Source organism: Daucus carota, chromosome 2, assembly GCF_001625215.2.
Source record: "Daucus carota subsp. sativus chromosome 2, DH1 v3.0, whole genome shotgun sequence".
Lineage (NCBI taxonomy): Eukaryota > Viridiplantae > Streptophyta > Magnoliopsida > Apiales > Apiaceae > Daucus > Daucus carota.
The window spans coordinates 39,548,233-39,568,534 of record NC_030382.2 but is presented as its reverse complement, the minus strand read 5'-3'; the positions used below and the strand labels follow the sequence as shown (position 1 = coordinate 39,568,534).

The following is a 20,302-nucleotide window of genomic DNA, read 5'->3' as shown; positions in this document are numbered from 1 at the left end:
TCAATCACCCAAGTAGATGTTAATATAAGATTTTGAACAAGATCGATGACTGCTCAAACATGATTTGAGTTTTATTTTATTTTTTTTATATAGTACTGTACCTACTAGTATGTCAGAACTACTTTGCTAAAAGTTGATGGAGATTTCACTAATGAGACTATAAACAAGCTCGTTCATTTTCTGAGCAAACAATGATATATATTTACAACATTTACATTGAATTGTGCCCTAAAGACTAGAAAAGGGAAGTAGGGTGAGTATAGTGTGACTAGCTACTGCTACATTTTTCTACAACGAGAAAATACATTACCATGGAATTCTGGCTACAAATCTCAAAGCTTAATCTTGAGATGTAGTAGAATATTCAAAAAGTAGACGTTTGTATGGAGCAGATTGCAGAAGTACTCGAAGGCGGCTTGTAAGTTTGTAAATTAAAGTCCATTGCATTGCCATCTCCGAGTCCTTCATTTGTCTAACAATAGAGGCCTGCAAAAAAAAGGGTATGTGATTTATCAACCTACTTAACATCGACACGTATCATATATCATTTAATGCAATCATTCAATAATTTATCAAATACTATTGAATTAAAAACTATCATCATACATCAATAGTCTAGCAAACTTAAAATGTTCAAAACATAATTTGTTCAGATAGTTATTCAACTTGCCCATAACTATTATATCTGTTCAGAATCTCACTAATCAATCCCAAACCTTTAAGCTATGAAGCATGGATGGACAGAAAGATGGATAAAACATGCATGACATGATAAAACAAGATGGAGGAGGATAGGTCAGATCATATATATATAAACATAGTAAATCGCACACAAATATATATATAAAAAATGTAAAAATTCAATAACAATAGTGGAAAGAGCTGGGCATTCCAAGGCAATGACATTAAAATCAAATGTCAGATATATATATATAGTACTAAGAATTGGCACTTGACTAAATCTAGAGTACCCTTGTTATTTTTAAATAACAGTACCGAAATAAAATGTAATTATACTTTTAATATATACTGTTGAAACATATTTTTAAAGCTTGCACTTTAAGCATTTATACACCAAATCCCAGTGACAGCTGTGCAAAACTTTACTAGCAAAGAAGTCTCTTGTAAATGCAGTACTCCAACAGACTAGCAACCCATGATTGAAGTTGCGGAATAAGAAAACACTAGAAAAGATAGTACTCCAACAGACTAGCAACCCATGATTGAAGTTGCGGAATAAGAAAACACTAGAAAAGATATTGAAATTAACCTGAAGGCGTTTTCCAAGCTGGACTTCAACTTCAGTTCCAAATGATATATTGTTGGCAAGAGATTTAAGAGGATCAATTGTAGGATCAACAGAAAGCAAACTAGGAATCTGTGGAGCATATACAAGCCTCCACCTTGCTTGTCCAAATTCACCTTTCCCTTCTATTCTTGGCATTAAAGTTTCAAGTGTAGCAGTAGCGAGCTTCTTAAATGCAAGCTGACCATCACCTTCCAAGATAGATTCTGCCAATTGACTTTCGAAGACTCTAGCAGCCTGACCAGAAGAAAATTTTAAATGTTACAGTGAAGGTATTACAAACTGATGGATTTGTCACCAGAAGAATACTACAGATGAAAACATTCTTACAAGACGGTACTAATATCGTTACAGTGCATACACCAAAATCGAGCATACATGCATAACATTTGTTACCTCTGTAGGGGAAAGGACGTCCTGTTCCACTGAACGTGTTGAGGTCACTACCAAACTGTCCTGCCATTTGCTAGCTCGACTCTGAATCCTAAATTGCCACTCTGATCCAACCAAAGCTAGGTCCAGCATTGGATTTAGTCCATTTTCAGGCTCAAACTTTGCAATATTTAGATGCTCCCGCTTCAGCCTCACCTAGGTAAAAAAAAGCCATTTCCAGATTATTTTCTCTAGAAAACTAAAAGCCCTTAATAGATATCATAAGAAGCCAAATGAAGATATAAGCTTTCACCTGTGTTGCAACGAGATTAACATCACCATTCTCAAATGTCAGAATGCCTCTAGGTTTAATCCATTCGGGATGAGCTAAGCCATTTAACTCAAGCTCACCACTAACTGCAAAATTCAGGATCAAAGGATAAACTATCCTCAACTCTGGTCCAAGAACAAGCTTCAAGTCATTGAGGCGGATATCAATTTTGGGCTTACTACTTACATGGCCCATTTCCTTCTCAACTTCAGCCTCTTTATCTACAAATGACACGTAAATGATCTCTAAGAAGGCTATATGGTAACAGAGAGTAACAAACTGATAATATCTCAGATTTCCCAATTCATAATCTTCATTATTTTCTCAGATTTGAATATATGACTTGACAACTATTTAATAAGAAAATCCAGGATATGTTTGTGCATTTAGCAATTCTTTGTGGGGACATCTCATAACCCATATCTACTGCTCTCAGCTTTGTTCTACATCATTAAAGCTTCATATTATTCCGTATTTTTGGCTGTTGCCATGGGTAACTAGTTGAAAACCATACCAGGTTAATCTTTTGTAACAAGATGTTATCAGAACAAGCAACTGTAGACACTAGGACTCCTTGAGACTTCACATGATATAGAACAAGGCATATGAAAAAGAGTTTTTGCATGTAATACGACTTCGAGAATTATACAAATCACATAGTTCGCATATTTTAAGTAGTGAACTGCCCAGCATTGGATAAGCATATACTTTTTTCATTGCATGGAAATTCTTTGTAATTTTAATATGTATCAGTTTTTTATGGGATCAATTCTTCTCATGCATCAGCTTACCTGATAGTTGATTAAACGGAGCACTTGAAGCAGCGGGCTTCAAATTTAGAAAGCGTGAAACATACTTTGAAGCAACCACTTGATTGTAACCACTAGGAAAATTTGATTGATTTGAAACATCCCGATTAATTTGAGCAGCTCCGCCACCCTTATCATGTGGTAAATAAGCTTCTCCACGGCTCAATTTGATCTTTCCAGATATATTTGGTTGCATTATGGAACCAGTTATTTGCAGCTGGGTGTCAACCTGACCACTACAATTTAGGGGCAAGTCAATGCTCAATGGACTTATAATAGGAAAAAGAGAAACCTCAATTACATGAGCAGCAAAATTTATATCACTGTACACGAGTGAATTCAACAAATTGGCTGTACATTAGACTATTAGTGCATGCAATGGACCCAAATGATGTAGGCCCAAAACCTGGATATATATCAAATGCAAAAGTTTTTCATATTTAAGATGTGAAAAGAGCATTATAATTAATTTCAAAATTGAATCAAGAATAAACTGCTTATGTTTGTCTGTTTTAAATATAAAATTTCATCTAAAATCTTATTTTTCCTTTGTTTTAATAGTAAATAAGCTTGCACATAGTTTTAAGTGCATCCAAGAAATACTTAAGTGCAACCAAGAAGTACTTAAAGATATAGCCTTTTTTTATAAATATGCAGTTGCATGCGCCTAAAACTATATGCAAGCTAATTCTTTTATGATGTAGTAATACACAATATAAAAGAGACATACCTTAAAATATTCTTTGCACGGACTTCTAGGTCTTCACATTTCAAGTCAATTTTATCACCAAGGGATGCCTCTGTATTCCTCAGAGGAAGGTTCCCTTTCAGTGACAGCTTTCCTTTTCTGCTCACCCTACTCTCCAGTGAATTGATGCACAATCTATTCGAATCCATACGAAGTAGGCCACCAAAGTTTGTGAGTGGTTTCCGTAGCACTGGTGAAGATACAGTTGCCCTGTGAAATGATGCAGATCCATCAAGCACTGGTTGTTCAACTGTACCTCTAACCTATATATATTTGGACAAGAAAAAAGGTGTTATATCTTATGCTATATACTTGAATCCTCGAAAAAGCTTCCACAAAGGAATACAAAGCACCAAAAGCACCAACTTGACCAACCTGAAGCATAACTTCTGCATTCCCATTTAGCCAATTGGCATATGGAGATAATGCAGTCAGCAACATCATGCCACCATCTTTAATATCAGCATCAACCCTAACTTCTCCAGCATCCAGCACATTCCAGTTTAAGCCTTTAAGACCTTCTGCTAGCTGAGTATCCCAACCTTCTTCAGTTCTATCCCTAGACGCTTTCTTATCCCCAACTTCATCTGCAGATCCTTTGCCTTTCTCCTTGGCCCAACCTGGGACCCATGTTGCTTCATTATTATCTCTTTCTATTTTGTCTTCTTCTAACACATTACCTTGTACAAGAGTTACAGGAATGCTTCCTTGAACATGTACATGACCATTTTGGATGATGGGTTCAAATTTTGCATTAAACAAAAAACGACTAGTTGATGTCAAGGAAGCAACAATTTCAGCTCGTCCCAGATCAATACCCCCCATAGCCCCATCCAGGAGCCTCACTTGCACATCACATTCTGGTTTAGCAAGACTACCTCTAAGATCCCCTTCCATGTGCAGTATACCCTTTATTGGTGCTAAAAGTTGTCTCAATGGATGAACAGCATCAGTGGCTGAAGATTCGATAACCTGCACCACGGTGGGAACTAGACTGACTGGGAAGTTAAGAACAGCAAAATGCAAATTGGTTATTGGCCCTAACAGTGTTCCATCTGCATGTATTGTGGCATTATCCTTCTGAACAAACATTTTCTCTAGACGCAAGCCATCATCGTTGCTGTACAAGCCAGCAGCTAGGACACGCTGTGTTTTGTAAGTTCCCCATTCCCATTCCTCCCCTTGGAAATCAAACTCTGCCTGATAAATAAATGGATAAGAAAATTGTTGGATAATTGCCTAATAAAAAATTTATTAGTGGACAATGCTTCAAGAACAAGCTAACCAACAAATATATAAATTCGAACTCAAATAGAAAAAGACCAAACCTTTTTTGGAGCTTAATTCATCTATAATGTTTTATCAATGCTACAAAATACATGTAATTGAGTTGTTGCAAGTCTGCACACACTCTACAAGTGACGAGCAGGCCTAAAGGAGCACTTAGATTTGCGCAATCTTTAATCTCTACAGTGATTACTGACCAATGTTCCCCCAAATGCATGACAATACATAAGCCTAAAAAGCACCAGACAAAAGCACAAAGTTTCACCCTCGTTCCAAATTTCCTGAAAAACTAGGAAGTTACATTTTTATAGTGTTTCCAATCCTTACATCTTCCAGCCTTAGAAAAGAAAAATATAATGCATTGTCTATGAGATAAAGTAACCAACACATAAAAGAGCTAATTTAATTGTTCCAAATTAATTGCCATATAATAAAATAATTTAACTCTTGAACAGTGACAAGCAGTAGATCACCAAGTAACTATATAAAACTACACATTCCTTCATCTTCCTTTAGTATTTCGCATATTTCATGGCATTGAAATGGGAAGGCACTGAATACTACATTTGAAGATATGGATGTGCCCATGCTATCGATTCAAATGAATTCTTGTAAAGTATTATACTATGACCACACGTATGAAGACTTTATTGATATTATTAGATGCTATTCCTGGTAAAAGCTAGATTCAGATTTGCTAGGCCAGGGACCGATTATATTGCTTTTGACAAGAAAAGAGTATCTACCAATATATAACTAGTCAAGGTTTATTTTATTTATTAAATTAGAGATAAATACAAAATTTTATCAACTCCTTCAAATGCTGAAACGATTTAATGATGGACATTGAGTTTATAGTTTATGTTTGTGCAACTGGGATGAGCTATTTCAGAGGTATCTACCATTGTGTCTCCATTGCCCCCACCGCTTGCGTCTAAACATCCACGCCAGCGACCTTTGAGTTCAGCTAAAGCTGGAAGGCTCAACTCCTCAAGTATCACTTCATTTTGTAGAGTGAAATGGGCCCGGAACTCCTGAGAAAAAAATATAAACACGCGAAATAGATAAAAATAATAAGGAAGAAATAGATTTTAAAGCCAATAATAATATTGTCTTGTACTTTCAACTGTTCAAGCACATATTGACTGAATAAAATAGAAGATGTTTCTCGGGGAATAATATCATACCTCAAGAAGATTTTGAAGGTTTTCAGCATATACCCCCACTGACTGCAGAGTTTGCATAAATAGGTCCTACAAATAAAGTTCAGTGTATCATGAAGATTCAACATTGTATAATGCTAAATCCATGCATCTTATATAATAGAGTAGAACTATATTTTTTAGCTTTACTTGGTCTTATTCTATATCTATAAAATATCCGAGCACACAGCAACAAGGCATAACTACACCAGTGTAAGTTCAAATCAGTATGGATCTAGTGACATGACCTAACAGGGCCTACAAGAGTATAATAATTCTCATATAAAAAATTTGGTCCAACAGATTCAATTTAACACATCTCTCTTTCAAAGAGTGCGTAAGTAACCATTTCAAAGAGAAGGGTGAAAATTAGCATAAAATACATCAATTAACAAGATAAGGTAATTTTCTACTTGGTTTAGATATTAAAATAGAGCAAATTACATAGTTTCCATTCCACCCAACTATAAAATTTGTTCACCAACGTAAAAATAAGCAACAGTTTACTGTAAACAGAACAGAACATAGCATTAGTACAGTGTGTCAAGTATCTAAATGGCAGGGATGAAAAGTTCACATACTAACATAGTTTGCATTTCACAAGTAAAACTACTGGGTGTATAGCAGATAAAACATAAAAAAATGGGGGTATAAACTATAAAGAAGAATCTAGAGGAAGAGACTATTCGACATAAGATGGAGAGAATCTCGAATTTCATTATCATATGGAATGACCAATTTTTTCTAATACATACTTACACTAAATAATTACAAGGAGAAATGAGATGCTCATAAGGACACCTGAATGACTTGAGCTTCACCCATCAATTCACTTAACTACTCTTGTACACTTTTCACTTGTAAGCTAAGACTAGGTAATAAGTTGATTGGTTGCGTTCTTTAAAGTACTTGAAAAGTTCAAACAATCAAAGAAATCCAATTCATTCAAATTAAATCACAGAAGTAACTTGATGTATGAGCATAACCACAAGATAATCTTATAGTAACTGTAGTAATGCACCAGCAATTCTAATATGCTGAAAAGAAACTTTTGTAATAAACCCCAGAGGAAACTACTGTGGGCAATGCTTGAAGAATGACTTACGAAATAATGAATCTTTATAGCTTTGTGTACTATGATATGAAGCTACAATGCAGATGAGGATACCAAGTTTTGAGAATGAAAGGAGAAGATAACTTCGTGACTCAATGAAAAGTATAATCTGAAACAACACGAGAAGAAACGAGAGTGTCTGCCCAAGAGAAAAGGAAGTGTCTATGTTTTGACAGCTCCTACTTATATGTATAAAATTCTTCAAAAAGGCTTACTTAAAAAGCCCGATCGAATGTGTAGAAATGGACTGTATTCCCATGTAAGCCAGCGAACATGGGGATAGATTAAAAGTTTGAGTTCCACTGTACCAACATACATTACAAAGATGAAGATATAAAGCAACACTCAGTTGCTCACTAATAAGTATTAAACTTAATTTGAGGAATATGATATGGTTTAACTTAGTACCAACACATAATCAATCACTTATCATAAGGTATTTACTCAGATAAAGTGGCATACAAACCTTTGATCTATACTGAACAGCAGGATCAGTACTTCTAGAAAGAAGTCTGGCAAGTGGAAGCATCTCAGCAATCTCAGCTCGAGGAACTTCTAGCCTCATTCTCCATCTACCCATAGAAGATATGACACTACCCAACTTACCAGCCATTGCTCTTCTGAGCAAGCTTCCTTTCTCCACTCCAGCAGGGATACGATCACGTGTGCCAGGCAGCACATATTCACCTTGGATTTCATATTGGCTATTACTTTGTTCCAAAGCAGCTTTTTCGACAGTAATCTACAAAAGATGGTCAACCAGAAATGAAAATGCCATATATTCAAGTGGTTGCACCTTTATAATAAATTTATAAGAAAATTAAAGCATGCATTAGAATGAAATTATACTACTGTTCCTTCCATCAATATTAAAATATAAGTTGGGAACTGAAGACAAGAAGCAAGTATAGAGAGTAGATCCTGCAAACAAAAGACAACAAAGTGTGTGCTACTGTTATAAACAACGCGATGGTCATGCATCAGGGTACAACTAAAGAATCATGACTTATATGTGGCCAATTTTCACAGTAAAGGCCATATAGTCTGCAAACTGCAAAGTGAAATAGAAATAAATGGGTCTAAATGGCAGTCTGAAGACACAAATGGATATTATATATACATATATATATATATATATATATATATATTGTTTCTAAGAGAGAGGTTTATATAATACATATTAAGCATTCCAAAAGATACACAAACTTAGTGACCCAGAGTTCTACAAGGGAGAATTCCGTTGGGGGATAGAAAAGGTGCCTCACGCCTCTTATTTCCCCTAAACTTTACATAGTTAACCTATCTATTGCTTCACCATATTTTGAAGTTTAAAATAGTTTACAACTAACAAAAAAAAAACAGCCACATCTTTCATCAAAACACAAGGATATAACAGTAGGAAACAAACCACCCCAAAAACAGGATCTTCGATAACACATTTCCTCAATTGTCTATACCATCCCCCAATTTCTGGGGCAGATACAGCTGATAGTTTAATAATATCAGAGGATACTTACCACATCCCCACTCCATCTAGCGGCCACATCTAGAGCTTCCCCTAATACGCCACTGAATTTTGGTTTAAGTACAGATAGAACACCATGACCCCTTCTTTTCTGGAAGTTAAGTTGAAGTTCCGCCTGAAGCAGATTGGAAAGAGGTTTAGCAAGTCTACGTAATGCAAGATCAGTTATAACAAAATCAGTCGGATGGTCACACATTCTAATAGGATAGTTTTGTCTTAAACATTCTAATAGGAAAGTGTAAAGAAATGATTGGATAGAGAGAGTAACTCAATATATCTATACTATACTATTATAACTGGAATGGAGTATAATTGGTCGTATAGCACTTTGGTTATCACAATGTCCATAATTAATAAAACACTATTTAATTTTAGTTAATTAATTGGTTGGATTGTCCTTAACAACTACAACACACTCCAACTCTAAGAGAATTGCTTACCCCTCCAGTTATAAAATTAATTAATTAATTAATTAATGAGATTGTCCTTAACAACTACAAACACACACTCTAACTCCAAGACAATTTCTTACACAGAAGGATAGCTAATTAATTAAAGTAATTGGTTGGATTGTCCTTCACAACTACAATCACAGACTCCAACTCTAAGACAATTTCATAACCCTCCGGTTATAAATTTAGTTAATTGATTAGTGAGATTGTTCTTAACAACTACAAACACACAACTAATTTTACATAAACAACTATTGAATTTAGATAAAGATAATTCTAAACACACAAATACTTCTGCAAATAATATATTGTTTAATATAAAATATGATTCGAAATTGTTAAATTATATTTGCTATTTACCAAATACACTTTAGCAATATTATATTTAGCAATATATTTGCTAGTATAATAAAATTCAATTATAACTCAAAATATTATATAATTAAATTTGAAATTCATACCATTCAAGTCATAATAGATAATTAAACAAAATTACTTGTTGAATTCTACCTTATCTTATTCAGCTTCATGGAAGTTTTATGAAAAACCACCGTAGATAAAGACTAAGATGATCTCCTAACACATGCTTGCATATATCTCTTCGTAGTAGAATTGTTTTAAGTAAGACATCTCACCCTCTGTATCGTACCCCGGAGTGAAGCCAGCTCCAATTCATCAAGTGGCAAATTGCGTACCTATTTGAGTTGCAAAAAGTGATGAAGATTGTAATCAAGATAAGAAAAAAAGAAAATATTCCTTTAGGTTGGGATGACAATGCAAGCACCTCCAAGCTAGCAGAATGCAGTGGTCTGTAGCAAACGTTAGCTCTTAGATGCCCCTTCTGAAGAGAAAAGGACAACATGTTGCCAATAATGCTTTCCTCAGCAATAGGTTGTGATGGTCTTACGACCTCAACTAAAAGACTTTCATCTGGTCTGCCTATAGCATCCAACTGCATCAACAGATTTTATAATTATCAATTGTTGCTCTAAAATAGACATATATTATTGAAACAAAATGTAAACTCACTACACGATCTAACATTAAACCTCCGTTAGAAGTGCAGCCACACAAACTTAAGATGTAAATAGTCCCAGTGTTTTTTCAGATACAGATCTTATATTCTGAACTTGTTCACTCTAAGATGTATTTTCTTTGAGGTAGATCCCAATATTGTGTCACTATAACGCTTCATATTATTTATAATTGTCAACAGCACTGCTACTTGCATCTGAGAAATGACAAGCTAGAATTGTAACTGATGTGATATTCCCTGTCATACTACAACAGTAACATATTAACAGTCTCCAAAATGGGTGTTATCCCTACTCCCTAATTCAAGTAATTCTCACACTATTGGAAGAAGTAGCTAGTTGAAGTGATAAAGAACGAAGCTAAAATCAATACAACATCAACAAAATGAATGACAAGATTGAATGCAGCTACAGGTGGGAGAGGAAATATAGTGCAGGCTTATATAGGACTGGTGCAGGCCAGGCTTTTATATGACCAACATAATACCTGGCTGTTCCCCAAGTCAACATCCCACTAGAAGGCATTAGTCATGACTACCATGGTTTGTATGCTTTAACTCCGATGATAACTGATCTCGACAAGTGTCACACTTAAACCTGACAGGGTGGTCCTACGCTAACCACTATCTTTGAACATCTCTACTGAAAAGGTAGTAGCACGCACAATCAGATCACATGTAAAAGCATATGGCCTCATATTCTTTTCATGCTCTAGAAAGTTATAATGATTGAATAGTGTTAACAAGGGCCAAAACAACATAATATTGGTGGCTTTAGAGGAGTAAACATAATATTCATAAGCTGTATACCGCATGATGTTACTCTCTGCCTAGACTAAATCACAAAAAAACTACAAAGAATAATATTAAGATGAGGATAACAGAATAAGCCGAACCTTGATACCCTCATGTGAAATGCTCAAGATTCCACCCAACTGAGGTGCAATCATCAATTGATTCAGTTTAAGGCCAGAGACTGAAACGTCACCAACAAGACTGTGTGCATCTTGTATAACTTTCGTAGAAAAATCTTCATTTTCCTTAGAAGTCAACACTTGCTCATTACTGATGCTTAATGGTTTGACAACTTTTCCTTGAAACTTGATTCTTCCTGTAGCTTTCAGATGTACTGGCCGTAAAGAATCAAAAGCATGTGAAGAAACCAAGCTGAAAAACTCGAAACCACGCATCCGTAAATCCAATTCCACTCCTTCCACTATTAAGGGCATGCCATTTCTCATGTCTGGCTCTATCTTATCTGGGACGTACTCATCAAGATAGTCTGTAAGGATCTTTGTGTAAAGTTCGAAAGCCACAGATGAAGAACTAACAATAATGTGATCATGTGAAATAATGATATCTCCTCGAGCATCACTGAATGATCCTTCAGCTTTAGGTGCTGTCCACTTAATGTCAAACCTTCTGCAATTAGTTTATAAGTCGATAATATATGAAACTAAATAGAGGAGCAGACATAAACACAAATCCAATCATCAGGAGTAAGGATTGGGACTTACGGCCTCAGCAACGATCCAGAAAGCTTCGTGTCCCCATTTAGGTCCCCTAATTTAAGTGGCATCAGCTGAAGCGAAGCGGGTAGATATCGATGCATGATCTTATCGAAAGATAGGTTCCCCGAAAAGTTCACATCCATTGCTGTATCATCTTCTTCACCCTGCAATAAGAAAGAGCCCAACATGAGAACTATTAACATTAACATTTTGTGAATAGCATTAACAATTAAATTTTAAAATTTGATTACTTGGTAAGACTTCCGACATACACCAAAATATTTGAACCGCAGGTTAATTTTAAAACAAAAGATTGCTGGATACTATTGGTACTATTGTTAATATAGTACCAATAGTATGAATTTGAGTTGTAAAGTACAAAGTTGCAAGTCAAAAAGAAAAAGTAGTTTTGAGCTAAGTTACCCGGACACGGGTATGGGTATCGGACACGGGTACAGATCCAAGAGTCAGATTCGTAGTTTTAGGATAATTAGGATTCGTGGACGTGGATCCGGAATTAGACTCGGGTACGGGGACTTGGCGCTTAAGCTCCACACAAGTCAAACTTTATATAGCCTCATTTATGGTACATTCATAAAAATAGTGTCTACTGCACATAAATCACATAAATCACATACGCTGAAAATTGAAGCATAAAATCAATAGAACAACGTAGAAACAAGTCATTCATTGATCTTGATCTCTATAAACAAGTTGAAACAAGACCTAAGTTTTCATTTTGACCTGGGATGTTACAAGGTGAGGTGTCCGGTTGTAATAAGAAGGATCCGACACAGATCCCATACCCACACCCATGTCATGTCCGGTGGACACGGGTATAGGCACAAAAATGGAGAGTCCGGGTGACATAGGTTTTGAGGGAGCACACAAGTAATATGTGCATGTTTTAGTAGAAACTGCAAACACATGCAGATAATCTAAATTTAAAAAAAAAAAAAAAAAGTGAATCTATTGAAACAAAATTCATGCATGTGCGCCCATTAGTTGCTTTCCAAAAAATTGGGACACACTTAACTATAATAAAGCAACATAATTATGTTAATGCAAGTGGAAATTAGGCAGCAGTACTTCTTAAGGTGATGATATATATAAGTCCTTTTTAAAGTAATGTAGTTGGCCACGAATTTTGGTCCATTGTTAAAGGTTAGTTTTTTTCCTTGCCATGCTGGACAGCCCTTGGGTTGCTGCAGGCACTCTTATGTAGTTTAATATATCTTCAACACCAAAATACAATTTTTTATATACCTCAGGACAGATCCATGCATTTCCTGCTCCACGAATTTCACCACCGTCAACGAGGCTAGCTCTAATTCCATACAAATCAGCAACCTATCACATTCATGGACACTTTGCTGAATTTAAACTAAGAATTTTAACTTGCACTTCACCCAGGCTTTTCAAAATTAGGGAATACAACTTACACAGTTATCAGTGTTGAAAGTGAAATTTGCAGATATATAGGAAAATGGAACTCGATCAACTGCTGCCACTGCACCAGCCTCTTTATTCTTCATCATTGTCTCATAGGCAGCTGATGCAGGAATATCAGAAACTGCACTTGTTATCTTCCTCGAAACTAATCCACTTCCTACAAATGTCGGAGCATCCAAGGGACCTTGGCAATTGAATACAGCTGTTACAGAACCAGCCAACTACACCGAATGAAGAAACAAAAGTGAGAAAAAATGGTTTAAAAACATGTACATAAACTCACAAAACAAAATGAATAAGATTGAATTATAGGTTTCTGGTAGATTGTTAATCTCAACAAATTCAACTAAAGAAAGAACTGATGCACATACTGGGAACAAGAAAGGCTTCATTTTAAAAGTCTTCATCAGGGCATTAACTTCAACAGAAGGGACCTGAATAGAAGAAAAAAAATTAGCAAAAGGAGGGACCTGACTACCAAAATCATAAAGTGTATGTCAAACATTCGACCCAGACCACATCCAACAAACTGGAATCCATTAGTTTAAAGCTTCAAATTGCCCTTTAAAAGCCACATAGCTCATAGCATAAGCACATTCACCTGAAACATAAGGTGAAATTCTCCTTCCTCAGGCTCAATGCCAAAGTCTCCAGAAGCTTCCAAAGGTACACTACCAAACCAACCACTAGCATTTTGTAGAAATATTCTTTGAGCACGGAAGCACAAGCTTGCTGTAATATCCTGCAAAAGGAACATGTCCAATGTTCACTTAACGACTAAGATTACACAGTTGTACAGATATGCACATATAAATATATAGTTATATAAATCTTAGAGATGCTCCTTCATGATGTTAACGGAATGCTTCTCTGTGGGGCACGTGAACGAAAAATGAGTTGATTAACATAATATAAAAACTTCTGAATAGCAATTAGTGATGTCTTAACTGCCATATTAAATATCAACAAACTCCTGATTATCTATTCTTTAAGAACACTCCTAAAAATTCCTCGGATTTAACATTAGAGTGTCAAATTAGCTGCCGGTGCTGCCTCTGCTTGAAAGTTAATTGTTTGCCGCATGAAAATATTAATGTAGAATTGAGCTTTTAGAATAATTCTTAGAGAAACTAGTGATACTAACAAGCTAGGTGCATATTTCAGGGTGATCTGCTTTGAGCACCATCAGAACACTATTCTGCATAATAATAATTTCCATGAACAGTAGGAGCACATAGATACATGCAAAGAACCCACGAGCATTACAGCTACATATATTAAACTAATTCAAAACCTAGCAAACATAGAACTACTAACATGACTCACTACCTAGACATGTAAAGAATGCATCAGATAAAACAAATTGAATAAACTTGCAACCTTCTGTCATAGAATTGCATTCATTTTTTCACCTAACAAGCATCAAAGTAACAAATTGTACTCCCTTCACTTATATAGTATGTGAGATGCAGGATTAGATATTATTTGAATACATTAATATAAAAAATCAAATATTCTAGCTTTCGACCAGTGCAATGCATGAGCAAATATATTCTTTTTAATTTTATGTGCTATACTTTTTAAAGTGAAGAAAAACACACAGATATATACATTATATAAACTCAACTTCTTCCACATCGATTCTTTATCTCTCCCTTAGAAGTCATAAAACACTAACAGTATTGAGTAAATGAAAGAATAGAGAATTTTCAAATTGATGAACAGTAAGTCATGCAGTTCAAATTGTTATTTGATGTTCACTTTAAATTTGCATATGTAAATACACGAAGGAAATAAACTTTATCTTTTTTTCTTTTTTTAGTTACCAAAAATCAAACTATTAGCGTCGGTAGTACTGTGTAGGGTCAAGTGTGGATAAGATCTCTCTTATCCTCATTATATAGGATATATTATAATCTAGTATAATGTGGAAAGATTTGAACCCTTGATCGTTGGTAGTACGACAACAGACCAGTTTTTGGATAAATCCCTATGCAGCTTATAAGTTATAAATAAAAACTGTGCTATCATTACCCTACGTAATAATGATATAAATCATTAACACATTACTATTCTTGACACCATAAATATAGAAAAGCTAAAGCATGATGAAGAGAAAGCAACATCAGTGAAACTAGGGCATACAAGAAATTCTGACGGAGCATCAAAGATTTGAAAGGCCAAGCCTGTCACATCAAGCTGCCCGTGAAGATTAGGAAAGACTTCTCCACTTGACATGCAAATATGGACCTGTTAAGAGAAAATATGTAGCAGTTAAAAGGATATAGAAAACTATTCATAGGAATGCTGGGAATAACAGCCGAGCAAATTTTGTCAAATTCCAATGAACTAAGAGTTCTGCAGAGAAAGTGAACTCGTACCTCTGAGTGCAGAAAAGTTAAATAATCTTAGTAACTGAAGATAAATAAATCCTCCGTGTTCAATTATTACACTGTATACTCTAATTGATCTTTTCAGAAGAATGTAAGTAACAACAGTATTTTACAGCAAAAACTACGAAGAAAGAACCCTGTATAACCAACATCTTATCATCATTAGTAATTAATTTAATCTGAGCTATTGATCTAAACAACTTTTTATTATTTTGTAGATTTAACATGGATGACAGAATTTAAATAGCAAGTGACATCAAACAAATGTCAAAAGGAGACCAATCATGGTATCATGATCTAACATAGGTTAATCTCTTCACAATAAAAGCCTTTTTTGCTTCAAGAAAGCACTCATAATATATGTTGATGATCATATTAATAAGCAATGTACGAGTGCATAGAAAAGCCTAACCCTATAGAATGCCTCTTTAAGGGCTGGTACTATTAGCATAATTACATAAATACTCAGAAGTACCTATGTTTAATCTAATTAGCGCAGCATTATTTAATATAAGGGTAATTTATAATTGCCTGTCAAATCAATAAGAACACTTTTGGTGACACCTGAGAGGAGTGGAAGTACACAACCACAGATTATACAGGGAAAGAGCAGTCTGAAATTTTTCGTCTTGTTAGTGGTAAAAACTTTGCAAAACAGAGGATTAAAAGTTTTGAGCTAATATGAGAATCTTTACAATAACAAAGTGAAATTAGAGAAGCACCTCACCGCTAGCTCTTCCTTTAGACCAGGTAATTGGGATTTCTAGTATCCTCTCAAACAGCTGCACAGAAAATATTAAAATTTTAGAACATGTTGCGCAAAGCAGGTCCCTTGCAGACTTGCGAAAAAGTAGGATGGAAAGGAAAAAAATATGCCGTCAACAGTATACAAGTTTCGTCCAATATAACACAAGATTTTAATTCACATCGGCCTTACAGGAACGAAGAGGTTCAAAACTTTCAAATTTGCATGCCATTTCTGCTCATTGACATCGACAAAAACATCTGTAGACAACCAGCCACCGTCTTCAGATGTCGCATCTGATCTCCACATCTTGCAACTGCCACTCAGCTGTACATGCACACGATCATAGTCATTCTGAAATTTTATGTGTCCACTTGCATTCTCCATCTCCCTACAAAGAAAGTAAGAATACTAACTAATATGATTACTTATACAAGGAATACTAATCTAAGTTTTGTATTATAAAAAAGACTACTCCAGCTTATCCTTGTAGCTGTCTACTAGATTTTAGATGGCGGACAAGGAATAATAAACAATTAATTGTCTTCGCATCTACCTCTAAAACCAAAGTAATTGTTTGCAATGATATAATTGAGCGATGCACTAAAAACCACTGTCATTTAGGCATCCACAATGTAAATCATCAGACCAATGTGCATTTAGTTCTGAACCTACGAGATGTACTAGGTTTTAAGTGCACAGAAAGGGTGTTAAGAAGGCACGAAAATCAAACTTTAGACCTCATCTAGCACTAGGCTTTGCCAGCATTTGGCCACTCCTAATTCTCCGTAATTTGCGTCTTTATAACCAAAAACATTGTGGGTAAATTCATTATTAGTGGCTGAAAAACCCTGGATCACATATATGTTGTAATATTAAAATTACATAAATGGAAGTACTGCAAATAAGTATAAGAAACCAAATTTTGTCATTAAAAAAGTGTTGAAGTTGTATGTGCTTCAAATATACATCTAGTGCATGTGTTATCTGTTTTTAACTGGTGAGTTGACTGCAGTCACTGCACTACAGTCTAGAGACGTATCCTGGCTCTGTGATTGTTCGTTGGCCTATGAGAATTTTGAGACTAATAATACAGTGCACTAAGAAATAATACAATGTATAAGGAAAAAAAGATGACTCCACAAGATCCTGTACTGAATATTTTGATAGTATCATAACTCATAAGAAATGAAATAGAAGTAAACAAGCAATATATAGCTAAACTACTTTAAATTAATAATGGAGCTCGTGTGTGTGTGTGTAGTATAGAAGCAAGTGCAAGTCCAGTCAAAAAGCAAGTAAACGTCAACATAGGTTGCCAACATTCTAATTTACTATAGTCTCAAATTCAAATTCCAAAGTTAGCAGGTAGATGCAAGACTAACATGCCTCCGTACATATCCAACAATAGAGGGTAAATGCTATGAGCCTATCTTATGGTATATTGACCAGTGACATACAATGCAATACAGGAAACAGATAAATTTCTTCAGAAAAAAAATGTGGCTCACCTGGGCTCGTTGTCACCATAAGCAAGTAGCATTAACACACCATCTTTAAAATGAACAGAATCCAAAGTTATTGGAAGCATTTTTTCGATACTTAAGGTTTCCCCTTCGTCAACCTTTTCAACAAGTTCTGCAACGATATCCTTAACTTTCGGGCTGAACTCTGATTTAAGACGTTGGAAGGGACGAGTAATTACTAAGGACCACGCTTCTCCAATTCCACTGCTGAAAGTATTTAAACCTGATTCCACGCTCCAAGGCCGAACGTAATCTGAATGTTGTACTGCAGGTAAAGGATCGGGGTTCAGGGATTTTGATATCTGGGATGTAGGGACTCCTTGATCTTCCGAGTTGCTTTCTTCATACTCCAGCACCTGACCACTCTGTACACTTAACTTATCTTTGCTATCCATGTGCTCATTTACTAAAGAATCTCCCTGAATATCTTTATTTATATCACAAGATTTTGTTTTCATCACACTTGCAGCATCTCCCACAGATAAGGAGCTTTTACCTCCAATTGCTCTTTCTTGAGTTGAAACAGATGGATTAATAACTTCAGAAAGAATATGGTTTCCCAAATTTTCTGTACTTGCAATTACATTCCCCATATTGCTATCCTGGTTTAAGGTTTCCTTACCAGTCAAATAAATTTCGTCAACTTCAATTATTTTATTCTCGTTATTTCTGTTTCCTCCAGTATTTAGTCTTGTAGACTGGTCCAGAGCAGCCATATCATCCGAGTTATTCAAAATAAAAGTACTGGCACCACTATTATCATCCTTGGAATTCAAAAGAACCTCTTCAAGATTCATAACATGATTACCTCTAGACATGTGATTAGGGTCTCCGCCTTGTGATATTTCCAAAAAGTATGCACGTGCTGCTGACGCACTACGCTCGAGAATTCGCGTTTTCGCTGAAATACCAGCTGCAGAGATATCTCGCCCATTAGTCCTTCTCTTGAACTTACGCTTAATAGGGCCAGGTATTAATTTAGGCCAAAATTTAATTCCTGATCCAGGAGTATTTACTCCAAACGATTTTTCTAGGTCGGCATGCTTCATATCATACTCCACACCTGCATCCATGCAGTGATGATCTCGCCAGTGCAATTTCTCATCCATGCAAAAAATAGGTTCAGAAGTTGTTAATCCTGTTGGATTGCTAGCAAATGCTTTTGTGGTACCGAACTCAGACGAACTTGCACCTCCATCAGAAAATATATACCCCATCTTTGCAGCCTCTATAGCTGCATTATCTCTCTCTTGGACCATGCGAGCAAATGCATCCTCTCTAGCAATCCTCCTGGTCTTTGTACGATGATCAATGCCTTCTTCAGTTGACAAGTGCCTCGGTACAAGTCCATCAGTGAAAGGAATACCCAACCAAGTATAGTTCTTCTTTTGCACGACTAACAAATTGGGATTATGCAAAACTGCATCAACAACAATCTTCCCCCTTCGTAAACTTGCAAAAGGAAGAACACGTAGCTTTATGGTAGGAACCTCACCACAAGAAAATTCCTCCACATGAGGCCCAAAAGAGCATGACTCTAACGTAATGCTCAAAGGTGAAATTCTTCGAACTTTCCCAAAATTAAGGTCCCGCTGAATATGTTCACTCAGTGCTTCACAAACAGAAGGCAACAGCTTGGTTTCCACAAAACTCTTAGCCTTCACCTGCCCATACCATAACAACAAACACACCCCAGAGATGACCGCGCAGAAGACAGAACACCTGACTATCAACAAACCCTCTTCCCACACCGGAGCCAACCTCGTCCTTACCAAAGTCTTACTTTTCACAAAAGGATCTTTCACACAATTCACCATCATCCCACTTCTCAACCCAATATTCTTCCACAACAACTCCACATTCCTCCCACAAAAATGCGTAAACTTAACCCCATTCGAAACCCAATCATTACTCTTAGCACGAATAACACATTTACGAGAACCCCTTCTCCCTACTCCAACCCCAACTAAATTCCCACCACCGTTTCTCCCATTTCCATAACATTGAACCGGAACCCCAAGAATCGAATTACGCAACGAGATACTCATTATTTCCAACTTCTAATTCTTACCCCCTTGAAAAACCATCCATAGGGGGCTAAGAAACTTGTCTTAGTCTTTCTTAGTCCCCATATAATTCATAAATACTCACAAGAACACTCAAGAATCTAACAAGAAACAAAACCCACCAATATAATATCAAGATTAAGTAAACCCATGAATCATATCAACATACTTGTACAAACAAACCTGAACAAGAGCCTCTCTGTTTTGTCCCACTGCACTGTATATACCTTGTATAATAGAATTCAGGCCGTATGTATATGTTCCAATGTGGCCGTTAATGTTGTTTCTCCGACCAATATTGTCCTGGTCCGAAATTGAGGATAGTTAGATTTTTGAATTTAAGGTTGTGAGCTTATTATGGGATGGAGTTTGGAATTTACAATCCAGTGGAAGTGTTGTTCTTGATTTCGACCCGACCCGAGTACACTTT

General features: G+C 35.8%; 1 protein-coding gene across 2 annotated transcripts; it reads right to left on the bottom strand.

The window, feature by feature from the left end:
* Positions 1 to 152: 152 nt before the first annotated feature.
* LOC108208816 (protein TIC236, chloroplastic) lies at positions 153 to 20,302 on the bottom strand. Of its 2 annotated transcripts, none has more exons than XR_010288902.1 (23): positions 17,792 to 20,302; positions 16,473 to 16,671; positions 16,258 to 16,317; positions 15,288 to 15,392; positions 13,744 to 13,884; positions 13,514 to 13,576; positions 13,133 to 13,363; positions 12,957 to 13,040; positions 11,697 to 11,854; positions 11,076 to 11,601; positions 9,931 to 10,098; positions 9,782 to 9,841; positions 8,687 to 8,809; positions 7,636 to 7,911; positions 6,041 to 6,106; positions 5,756 to 5,887; positions 3,942 to 4,766; positions 3,549 to 3,776; positions 2,801 to 3,054; positions 1,992 to 2,230; positions 1,703 to 1,894; positions 1,271 to 1,543; positions 153 to 486 (listed from the first exon to the last, which is right to left on the bottom strand). XR_010288902.1 is itself a non-coding variant. In XM_064087479.1 (23 exons), the coding sequence occupies exons 1-23, from the start codon at positions 19,852 to 19,854 to the stop codon at positions 340 to 342; spliced, it is 6,666 nt and encodes a 2,221-aa protein (XP_063943549.1). In that variant the 5' UTR covers positions 19,855 to 20,298; the 3' UTR covers positions 153 to 339. The 2 variants fall into 2 exon arrangements, 1 of the variants encoding a protein (XP_063943549.1); XM_064087479.1 differs by having other exon boundaries at positions 3,549 to 3,829; positions 17,792 to 20,298.

Excerpts from the sequence above, each read along its gene's own strand:
- LOC108208816 (XM_064087479.1), bottom strand. The coding sequence starts at position 19,854 with ATGAGTATCTCGTTGCGTAATTCGATTCTTGGGGTTCCGGTTCAATGT. Across the intron at positions 2,231-2,800 it reads TCCGTTTAATCAACTATCAG|ATAAAGAGGCTGAAGTTGAG; the intron begins GTAAGCTGATGC and ends TGTCATTTGTAG. Across the intron at positions 1,544-1,702 it reads ACGTCCTTTCCCCTACAGAG|GCTGCTAGAGTCTTCGAAAG; the intron begins GTAACAAATGTT and ends TCTTCTGGTCAG.